Genomic DNA, 12,069 nt, shown 5'->3' on the forward strand with positions numbered 1-12,069 from the left:
GGTCCATGCAATACACATATCTTAACATACATGACACATACATATTAGTGCCATGCAGTCTCTCTCGGGTTCCTTCAGACATCATTCATCCTGTGCGTACAAACTCAAATACACCAACAGCCTGACCACCTATCTTTTGGGTGTTAATTCAACCATACACTACACACATTTATACATACACGACACCTATATATAGTGCCGTACAGTCTCTCTTGGGTTCCTTCAGACATCATTCATCCTGCGTGTACAAACTCGAACACACCAACAGCCTGACCACCTATCTTTTGTGTGTTAATTCAACCATACACTACACACATTTATACATACATGACACCTACATATAGTGCCGTACAGTCTCTCTTGGGTTCCTTCAGACATCATTCATCCTGTGCGTACAAACTCGAACACACCAACAGCCTGACCGCCTATCTTTTGGGTGTTAATTCAACCATACACTACACACATTTATACATACACGACATCTACATCTTAGTGCTGTACAGTCTCTCTTGGGTTCCTTCAGACATCATTCATCCTGTGCGTACAAACTCGAACACACCAACAGCCTGACCGCCTATCTTTTGGGTGTTAATTCAACCACACACTACACACATTTATACATACACGACACCTATATGTAGTGCCGTACAGTCTCTCTTGGGTTCCTTCAGACATCATTCATCCTGTGCGTACAAACTTGAACACACAAACGGCCTGATTGCCTACCTCACATGAGCCTGAGTCCCGGGCGTCCTGAATAAGGGGAAGGCCGTTGCTGACGTTCTGCATCACGTACTCAACCCACGCCCAGTCTCTGAAACGGGAAGAGAAATTGCATGACTGAACTAAACTTTGAGAGCATCATTCATAGGCAACTGTTATTATAAGTTTGCTCTTTCTGACTTTTTTTTTTACAGCAAAGGAGACGGCTCAAGGGCAACAAAACGAGTGCAGAGAGGAAAAAAGCCCGCTACTCACTGCTCTCTGATGCTTATTATACGTCAATAAATAAATGAATAAATAAATGGAAGCGTATGAACATATTCCTCTCTTTCTCTATTGACGAAACTTAACTTAATAGCTACACTCCTGCACTGGTTAATGTCATTTTTTTTTTACAACAGAGGAGACAGCTCAAGGGCACAAAAAAAAGGAAACAATAATGAAAAAAAGCCCGCTAGTCGCTGCTCCTAAAAAGAATCCAAATAGGTGGCCGAAAACGGGGTCTGATGTATTACTATTATTTCTACAGGAATGGAAGTGGCTGGAGTGCACCAACGACAGAAAACAAAATAGGTGGATTTCCTAAAAGAAGACATCACCAAGCTACAGGAATGGAACAAAAAGTGGCCGCTACAATTCAGTGAAGGAAAATGTAAAGTCCTGCAGCTGGACGTTACTTACTTTGCCGTGAGGACGTAGCCGGTGAGGAAGGTGAGGAAGACTGTGTAGAAGAGAAGCGTTGAGTAGTACACGAATCTGAAACACAAAGATGATAATAAATAAATAAATAATGAAAGAAAGAAAAGAACACAAAGGACAAGTGTATGTAGCCGGTGAGGAAGGTGAGGAAGACTGTGTAGAAGAGAAGCGTTGAGTAGTACACGAATCTGAAACACAAAAATGATAATAAATAAATAAATAATGAAAGAAAAAAAAGAACACAAAAGACAAGTGTATGTAGCCAGTGAGGAAGGTGAGGCTGTGTAGAAGAGAAGCGCTGAGTAATACACGAATCTGAAACACAAAAATGATAATAAATAAATAAATAAGTAATGAAAGAAAAGAAAACAAAAGACAAGTAACTGGGACTCACATCACCATCTACACACCCTCGTTCTTTACCCAGCATCAACTTTTCACCTAGATATCGTTTTTTTACAGTGACGGAGGGAGCTCAAGGATAAAGAGAAAAAAAAAGAGAAAACAAAAAAAGCCTGACATACTTTCATTCATCAATTTTTCACACAGTATGTTTTTTTTTACAGTGAAGGAGGGAGCTCAAAAAAATAAATAAATAAATAAAATAAATAAATAAATAAATAAAGCTGTATCTTCTTCCTTTCACCAAGTTTTCACATGGTATTTTTTTTTTTACATTGAAGGAGGCGGCTAAAAAAAATAAATAAATAAATAAATAAAAAAAAAAAAAAAAAAAATTAATAATAATAAAAAAATAAAGCTATCTTCTTCCTTTCACCAAGTTTTCACATGGTATTTTTTTTTACATTGAAGGCAGCCCCAAAAAAAATAATAATAAGAATAATAAAATAAAATAAAGCCATATCTTCTTCCTTTCACCAACTTTTCACATGGCATTATTTTAACAGTGAAGGCGGCGGATAAAAAAGAAAAAAAGAAAGTGAAAAAAATCCCACTGACTCACATTCCCTTGCATCCACCCATCCGCTTTACCTTCCATAGCTCATCCACTTGTGCTTGACGAGGGAGATGGACACGGGGTGGTTGAGGAGGTTCAGGCGTCTATACTTCACCATCAGCATGAGCGGGTGATTCTTCTTAAGGTCGCGGGACTCTTGGGTGTAGAGCTCGGCGTGGTCCAGCAAGCGCCCCTCCTCGTCGTAAGGGGACTCCATGGTGCTGGCGGAGGCGAGAGAGTCCACCTCCGAGCCATAGCCGTAATTTATATAGCTGTCATCCACCAGCTCGAAATTGAAGAACATGGAGTAGCGTTCGTCGTCCGCATCCATTCCGTTAGAGTTTGTGCATCTGGGGATAGAGGAGGAGAGGTTACGGTAAAGTTGAGGGTATGTGGTATAGCTGCATGTTGCCTCAGTGCTCATCTCCGACACACAGGTCCTCGTTATTTCAGACCACCAAGAACAGCGTCATAAGCAACTCTTTACATATAGACCATCAGTTACTTTTTAGAGGGGTAGAGACATAGGTAGAGTTGAGGGCATATGCTAGATCTGTGCGTTGCCTCAGTGCTCATCTCTGTCACATTGGTCCTTGCTGCTACAGAACACCGTCACCGCCTTACCTGTTGAGCACCGCCTCCGCCACGTCCGGGAACTTCCTGATGAGCATCCTGAAGGGGGTGATGCGCCGGCCCTTCAGGTCAATCCGAACGTTCTTCATGGCCATCTCCCACTCCGAGGACTTCACGATGGCCATGCAGACGTCCCTGGAGGAGGCGCCGGGTTACTAGGCTTCACCAGGGTTAGTTCTTTACAGTTCTTGCTATTAGGATTCACCAGGTTTAGTTTTTGACAATATTTGCAACTAGACTTGACCAGGTTTAGTTTTTTACAATTCCTCAAAATTTTCAAATTTAAATACTAATCTTCAAAGCAGTAATAAAAGGTTTTCTGCTTTATTTTTGGGGTTTGAACACTAAATAAAACCTCTTCTAATTATTCTGGGAGTTCTAATGAGACAAAAAATTTCTAGTTAACACTTCTCTGTCTCACTTATTAACCCTCTCACGCACAATGATGCATTTTGCGTCATCAAAGGGTAAAAGGTCCTGATGCACGATGACGCGAAATGCGTCATAAACCTTAAAAGAATTGATTAAAAATTAAGTTTTTGGTGAAAGTGCGTCAAATTTGGAAGCGTCATTTGTTGGGATAAGTTTCTTAATGGTAACATATGGCAACCTTTCTAAGGAGCGTAGATGAGAAGCTTTGAGCGATTTTTATTTGTTAGGCTACTCTGACGGGAGAGGAAAAAAATACAGTTTTCTCGGTGTAACTCGGGAACTAATAGGCATATGAGGATTTTGAGGATACCATAAGAATCCTCACTAAATTCCGCTTCAAAACATATATTCAGCTAAAAAAGTTGGCCCACAAAATTTCGAGCTAGCGAGTGGGGAAGAGTTGGTACTTAGGATTTATTGTCTACAATACTCTATACGGAGACTTGAAACAAGTTTGTATTGTTTATATATATTTTCCTCTATTTTTATTTGTGCATGTTCTAGTACAAGTCTTTATGAAACCATTGATACCAAATTTATTGGGGTATGATATATCTGTGAGGGTAAAATACGTCCGGGAATGTAGAGTATCGCAGCGGCAAAAAAAGGCCGGTCGGGCCTGAGAAATGCATGATTAGTGGAACAGAAACTTCTTGGAAACTTACGGTGTGCGAGAGGGTTAATAAAGAAATAGAGATAAGGACACATATGGGCAACACAGATTCCTACTTCTTCCCTGCAGCGATGGCGAGCTCCAGCGCATTCCTCCCTGAGCTGTCCATGGTGTGGAGGGAGGCGCCGCGCTCCAAGAGTAGCCGAGTGACAGCCACGTGGCCCTCCTTGGCGGCCAACTGCAGGGGCGTCGTCTTGGTCTGGGGAAAATGAGAGCTGTTTTAGGATACTGTTGATGGAATGTCTTGTGAAGCCATGTATTGTCCAACTTCACAGCAAAGGAAAAGAAACGAGATGGTTGGTCTGGGGAAGATGACAACTGTTTTAGGATTGTACTAGCTGTTGCAATGTCTTGAAAAATCATGTGTATTTCTATCTCAGTAGTATAGAATAATTAGTACTGAATACCTTTTGATGATTATAACATTTTCAGGTACTTGAAATAATTTTGGGGCTGTTTTTGGGGTCACTTATGATTCAAGATGTATTAAAAGGTAACCACTGATTATTTGTGGAGTTTTCAAATGTGCAGAAGTCTTACCCAAAATCCATGCAATGTTTTTTACAGTAAAGGAAGCAGCTCAAGGGCAAAGCATAACTGGCACCGCTATAAAAATTGCCTGCGCCATGACGGGCTTGGGCTGACCATCTGGCCCCTGAAGAAAGCCTACCGGCGCTATAGGCGGGGATGTAAAAAAAAAAAAAAAAAAAAAAAAAAAAGTCTGCTAGGCAACAAATATTTCTATGTCACCCCAACGCACACTTCCACTGCCTGCCTGCTTTCTACGTCACCAAAACACACAATATCCACCATCTATTTACCTTGTCCATAGGGTCGAGGGGTGAGTCATAGTCCAGCAGCTCATGAACACAGAACACGTGACCCCTGGCGGAGGCACAGTCCAGGGGGGTCCAGAGGGAGGAGTTCCGGGCCTCCACATCAGCGCCGGCCTCCAGCAGGGTGCGCACCACATCTGTGTGTCCCTGGAGGCAAGCAAGGTGCAGCGGGGTCTCCGAGTTCTCGTTCTCGTCAGTGATAAGATACCGGTAGCGTTTCACCAGCTCCTTCACCACCCTGGGGCAAGACAGTGTTAGGGGGTATGTTAGTGTTGGCTGTGAGGGAGGAGGATACACCTAAGTTCACCAGCTCCTTCACCACCCTGGGGCAAGACAGTGTTAGGGGGTATGTTAGTGTTGGCTGTGAGGGAGGAGGATACACCTAAGTTCACCAGCTCCTTCACCACTCTGGGATGAGACAGTGTTAAGGGGAATGGTTATGTCAGCTGTGAGGCAGGAGAATACACATAAGTTGCATATAATTTGAGCAAAAACTGTGTATCATAATGTACAGTATGTTTAGTAATGCTTAGTAATGTTTAGTAATGTTGAAACTCATCCTTAAGTGAAAGCAATTTTCCTTTTTTGCACACATACATTTTTCTAAAGCTTTAAATGCATAAATAATTGGGTTTTGATAACTTGGGAGGGAGGAGAACACATTTTTGTTACATATACAACTTTAAGGAACACCATGCATTATAAATAGAGTAATTTTCTTGTTTTGCACACATACAATTCACCGTAGTTTAAGATATCCATACTATCAAGTTTCAACAACTAATGGTTATCAATATATTCGATAAGGAATCCTCTACCTAATAAGAATGCACAATAATCATATATTCTAAGATGGCTGTGGGTGTACTGGAAAATACCGTGATCTCTGCCACTCACTTGACCTGCCCCGCCTCGGCCGCCACGTGCAGGGCCGTCTCCTCGTCCTCGTTCTTGTTGTCGACACGTGAGCCGGCCTCCAGCAGCTTCTCTATGATGTTCAGGTAGCCTCGCCGCGCCGCCTCATGCAGCGGAGAGTTGTCGTAGCGGTCACTCACGTCCACCAACTCCAGGCAGCGCGGGTCACTGAGGAGGACCTGGGGCAAGGGTTAGAAGGGTTAGGAATGACCTCAAGGGAAGTAAAAGGCTGAGGAGGACCCGAAGCAAGGATTAGAAGAGTTAGGAATAGACAAGGGTGACCTGCATCAAGGGTTGGATAGGTTAAAAAATGACCTCAAGGGAAAATAAAAAAACTGAGGGGCACCTGAAGCAAGGATTAGAAGGGTTAGGAACAGATAAGGATGACCTGCATCAAGTGTTGGAAGGGTTAAGAATGACCTCTGCAGAAATAAAAGGCAGAGAAGAACCTACAGTAAGAATTGAAAAGGCTTAGAATGACCTCCAGAGAAATAAAAGGTTGAGGGGCACCTGAAGCAAGGATTAGAAGGGTTAGGAATAGACGAGGGTGACCTGCATCAAGGGTTGTAAAGGTTAAAAAATGACCTCCAGGGAAATAAAATGCTGAGAAGAACCTGCATTAAGGGTTGGGAAGGTTATGAACGACACTTAGAGTAATAAAAGGCTGAGGAGGATCTATATTTGCAGGAAGGATTGCAAGGATTATGTATGAGCTCCAGAGAAATAAATGGCTGTTATAGAGGGAACTGAAGAGCTTTGGGAAAGAAATACATAGATGGTTGAGGTGAACAGTCTGTCATCTTAAGCATAGACTTCATATACTCATTTCAAAGGGCTGATTAAAAGTCTCACATTGTTCTTTTCTCAACACTTTGCTATTCTGTCATCCACTTCTCTCCCTCCCTCCCTCTGACACCCCATCACACTCCATCATCCTAGGCACCCTTCTGCACCCTCACCCTCACCTCCAGCGCCTCCTCGTTGCCCTGCTCGGCACACCAGAACACCGCCGTCTTGTCATCCTTGTCTATGGCGTCCACGTTGGCACCTCTCTCCACCAGGGTCGCCAGGGCCGCCGCGTGGCCGCCACTCGCCGCCAGCAGCAGGGGCGTGAAGGAGTCTCTGAAGGTGGCCGGGGGGTGAGTGTATGCAGGAATTAGTGGGTTTTGAGCTTTACTTTTTTATTTTTATTTTTACAGGGCATTAAGCAGCTCAAGGGCACGAAGGAAAGAGGAAACACAGAAAGCTTACAAGTGCTGTTGTACGAAGCCTTGGCAGAGAGAGGCATAGATGACTACACTAAAAACTTTGTCAGGAATTAATGGGTTTTGAGCTTTACTTTTTATTTTTATTTTTACAGGGGATTGGGCAGCTCAGGGACACGAAGAGGAAACAGAGAAAGCTTAAAAGTGGTGTTATACAAGACATCTAAGAGCCTTGGCAAAGAGAGGGATAGATAACTACAGTAAAAACTTTGTCAGGAATTAATGGGTTTAGAGCTTTACTTTTTATCTTTATTTTTACAGGGGATTGGGCAGCTCAAGGACACGAAGAGGAAACAGAGAAAGCTTAAAAGTGGTGTTATACAAGACATCTAAGAGCCTTGGCAGAGAGGGGCATAGATGACTTCAGTATAAAGTTTGTCAGGAATTAATGGGTTTTGAGCTTTACTTTTTATCTTTATTTTTACAGGGGATTGGGCAGCTCAAGGGCACGAAGGAAAAGAGGAAACACAGAACGCTTACAAGTGCTGTTATATAAGACATCTAAGAGGCTTGGCAAAGAGAGGCATAGATGACTGCAGTATAAAGTTTGTCATAAGCATAAACTCTATATCTAAGGCACAGCAAAGGTGAGGAGCTGGAAACCAAAGGACATGTAATCACTTGGCGAAGAAAAGCATAGATGGCTGAGGTGTGAGGTTCATTATCTTGAGTACAAACTTCATAATAGAGGAAAAGTAAAGGAAACAAATAACAAATGGTCGTCACTCACTTGTCACGCCTCTCAATCTTGGCACCAAAGTTGAGGAGTATGTTGATGGCGTCGGACTGGTTGTGGATGGCAGCCTTGTGGAGCGGCGTCTGCTGGGAGCTGTCGATGCTGTCCAGCCGAGCGTTGTTCTGGGGAGAGGAACACGAAAGTTATCAGAAACATCGGCTGGTGACGGGAGCGCGGGGTGAGGAGGGACAGTGGCCAACGCAAGTGTCAAGTGTTGAAAGTGAAGTACAAATGGAAATACAATGAGAACGTGCATTTTTGTTGTTTCCGTGACCTACTAATGTATTAATAATGTGTTTTTTTAAGGTTAGAGTAACAAAATCCCCAAAATAGGCAGACTTTCCCAGTGTCCAGGAACATAACCCCCCCTATTACTATGGTTTCTTATGGAGAAATTATGTTTAAATAACACGAATTTAAATAACACGACATCTCCAGGAACGTAACCCTCGCGTTAATCAATAGGTGACTGTGTACAAAACTATTAGTCATGTTACTTTTATTATAGTAGAGGGAACAGCTCAAGGGAAAAACAAAAAGAAAACAAGAAAAACAACTCAGCACTGCTCCTACAAACAGAACACAATGATGCCTAACTCTTCAAACAGTAATTTTACCCACTGTGTTACCTGCCATGAGGGAACAACTCAAGGGAAAAAACAAAACGAAAACAAAAACAACTCAGCACTGCTCCTACAAACAGAACACAATGATGCATAACTTTTCAAACAGTAATTTTACCCAGTGTGTTACCCGTCATGTGGGAACAACTCAAGGGAAAAAACAAAAAGAAGAAAAAAACAGCTCAGTACCGCTCCTAAAAAAATAACACATTGATGCCTAACTTTTCAAACAGTAATTTTACCCACTGTGTTGCCTGCCATGAGGGAACAACTCAAGGGAAAAAACAAAAAGAAGAAAAAAACAGCTCACCACCGCTCCTAAAAAAATAACACAATGATGCCTAACTTTTCAAACAGTAATTTTACCCAGTGTGTTGCCTGCCATGAGGGAACAACTCAAGGGAAAAAACAAAAAGAAGAAGAAACAAACAGCTCACCATAATAACAATACCCATTTATAATTAGGGTTCAAATGGTTAATTATTGATGTTTTTTGTGCAATTGTTATGGGTCAAACTGGAAAATACAATGTTCTGAGTCCGATAATCTGGTGACACCTCCTCCCTGTGTACTCACCTCCAGCAGAAGTTGTACGATGTCCGCGTTGCCGGTGACAGCCGCAGCGTGGAGGGGCGTGGAGAGGGTGTCACGCATGGAGTTCGCGTCTGCGCCCGCCTGGATCAGCCGATGCACGATCTGTTCGGAGGCGAGTGATGGAGTTATAAGGGAAATGTATTGGACGGTGCATTCTTTTTTCTGCTTGTATATCAGACAAAGGAATAATTAGTAAGATGGTGGAAAACTCTCTCTCTCTTTCTCTGTCCATGATCTCCTACCTATCATACAAGAAAATTAAATGAGGATAAGTATTGTCTTCAAAATGAGGGAACCAGAAATTTAGTCAGGGAATATAAAGAAAAGCAAAAACAAAATTGAAAAAAAGATAACTCAGAAAAGAAACCAGAAATTTAGTTAAGCAATATAAAGAAAAGCAAAAATTGTACGATATGTTGGGTATTGTTGTGGCAGCAGTGTTCTGGCCCACCATGTTTAGTTTGTGCCAAGGCGCCATCAGTAAAGGACCACACACGTCCCCTTGTGTCTTGCTCACATCCTACATGGCTCAGTGAGTTCTTAGATGCCTACGTGTTCATCATGGCTGGACATCCTCGCTTCACAACCCAGATGCCCAGGTCCAGCCGCCGGGCACCACATGCGCCGACAATGCTGGAGCGAGCCCAGCAAGTTCTTGCGGCGCAGACCGAAGCCATCACGGCCTTCCAGCAGCAGCTCGTGTTACAGCCTGCCGCAAGGCATCATCCGCCGCCCTGCATCCCAGCCTCAGCAGCCCCGGAAAAATGCGAAGCGGAGATGTCTACAGCAGCCTTCCGGTCATGGAGGCAGTCAATGGAATGCTGGCTGCAGCTCAACGGTTGGGCGCAGCAAAAAGTGGTCCTGCACATACGCCTCTACTGCACGCCATCCCTTCAGCGCACCTTGGACGGCAGGTTTGACATAGTACAGTGGCAGGCACTGCCCACTCCCTGCGCTCGAAGAAAACATACCCCGTTTGAAGGAGTGGCTCCTCTGTCACTTCTCTGCGTCTAACTTTAACACTGACGGGTGCCCCCTCCCAGTGATGGCAGGGAAGCCCCATCAGATCCACCTTCACCTGGACGCCAAGCCACACACCTGCCACACACCAGCTCCGGTACCAAGACACTGGGAAGCAGAAGTGAAGAAACAGCTCAACGAGGATGTGAGGAAGGGGGTACTGGAGCCAGTGCCGGGTTCCCCACCACGTCTACAAGACAACAGCTGATGCACACTGGTGATTTCATCAAGTAGAACTGCATGCGGACAGAAGAAGACTCACCACCTTCATCACCCCATGGGGTCGCAACAGGTATTGCAGGACCCCCATGGGGCACTGTGCAGCCCCGGACGCATACACCAGGAAGTACGACGACGCCATCGCAGGCATCTCGAGGAAGCTGGAGTGCATCGATGTCTCGATGACACTCTCATTTACAATGCCAGTATAGAAGACGCCTTCTGACACACGTGATCACCGAGGTCCTTCCACATCGGCAGTATACAATCAAGCTGGACGGGAGTGGCCGCCTCTCACTACGAAATCGCAGGCACCTACGGGCTGTGTGAGTCACTCAGCAGTCCTCAGACGCCGTGCCTTCACAGCCATCCCCACCCCGGTCGCCGCCCCTGGGGAGGTCTCAACACCCTCGAAGAAATGTAGTGCGGCCAAGATGGATGACAGATTTTGTGGCGACTGCGCCCACTCGGTGGAGTGTGTGTGTGTATGTGGGTAACTTGTGTGTGTGCAGTCTTACACGGAATTGGATACTTCAGGTTTAATGATACTTTTGGGCTCATTATTAGATATTTTATATGTGCATATTTATACGCTTATATCGGGAGGGGGGGGAGAGAGAGAGAGAGAGAGAGAGAGAGAGAGAGAGAGAGAGAGAGTATGATATGGTGGGTATTGTTGTGGCAGCAGTGGGCTGCATTCTGGCCCGCCATGTTTGGTTTGTACCAAGGCGCCATCAGTAAAGGACCACACACGTCCCCTTGTGTCTTACTCACGTCCTATAGAGACAAAATTAAAAAAAGGAAATCTGTCAAAAAAGAAGACACAAAATTCAGTTGAGCGATGTGAAGGAAACCAGAAATCAAATGAGAGGAAAATTGAAAAGAAAAAAAAAAAAAAGATTGTTCAATAAATGTTCTGCTGCCGACGCTTACTTCGAGGTGGCCGTTGTTCACAGCATGGTGCAGGCAGGTCTGTCCCTCGCTGTCCCTGTCGCCCACCAGCCGTTCCACCATCGCCGCCCCGCCAAGCTTGTGGCCGGAACTCAGCAGCAACTCAACAATATTCTGGGGAAGGAGAGTAAGGGACATATTCTTAAACATTTCGGCGTCCAAGCACACACATTTGGCATGGCTTTTGTAGGGGTTAAGGGCCTTTCCATGGGGTAGTTTAATGACCCTGGTGATAGTTTGACCCTTCTTCTAAACTCCGAAACCCCAAAATAATCTCAAGAATACGATTGATCATGTTTTCGTCCTTTGCAAATAGTTGATGTGGGTGTTGGTACCGTTTCAGAATACCACCCTAACCACCAATGTCACTATGTTTGTCAAGCCATATGTCATTACAGGAAGAACATGACCACAAGCAGAGTCTGTTTTTATTTAACGTTAAATAATCTCAAGAATACGATTGATCATGTTTTCGTCCTTTGCAAATAGTTGATGTGGGTGTTGGTACCGTTTCAGAATACCGCCCTAACCACCAATGTCACTATGTTTGTCAAGCCATATTATATCATTACAGGAAGAACATGACGCAAGCAGAGTCTGTTTTTATTTAGCGTTGGTCGTATTTATAATTATCCTCATGAAAACTATTATGCTCTCTGGAATCAAGCTTAATAATGACCTTCAAGCTTTATAATCAAACTTCATAATCATCAAGCTATGTAATCATCCTCATAAACACTAACAAACTCTCTGTCTTGCATTCATTTGTCCCATTTTCATCACTTTGCCTCT

General features: G+C 43.9%; 1 protein-coding gene across 1 annotated transcript in view; it reads right to left on the reverse strand.

Moving 5' to 3' along the window:
- The window catches only part of LOC126985506 (transient receptor potential cation channel subfamily A member 1 homolog), a 41,633-nt gene that overhangs the window by 16,455 nt on the left and 13,109 nt on the right, over positions 1–12,069 (reverse strand). The window contains 11 exon segments of the mRNA XM_050840499.1: positions 727–814; positions 1,405–1,479; positions 2,416–2,730; positions 3,005–3,148; positions 4,175–4,317; positions 4,940–5,192; positions 5,852–6,048; positions 6,835–6,991; positions 7,865–7,992; positions 9,070–9,189; positions 11,260–11,391. Of these exon segments, the coding sequence (XP_050696456.1) occupies positions 727–814; positions 1,405–1,479; positions 2,416–2,730; positions 3,005–3,148; positions 4,175–4,317; positions 4,940–5,192; positions 5,852–6,048; positions 6,835–6,991; positions 7,865–7,992; positions 9,070–9,189; positions 11,260–11,391 (1,752 nt within the window).

This window comes from Eriocheir sinensis, chromosome 59 (assembly GCF_024679095.1).
Source record: "Eriocheir sinensis breed Jianghai 21 chromosome 59, ASM2467909v1, whole genome shotgun sequence".
NCBI classification, from domain to species: domain Eukaryota; kingdom Metazoa; phylum Arthropoda; class Malacostraca; order Decapoda; family Varunidae; genus Eriocheir; species Eriocheir sinensis.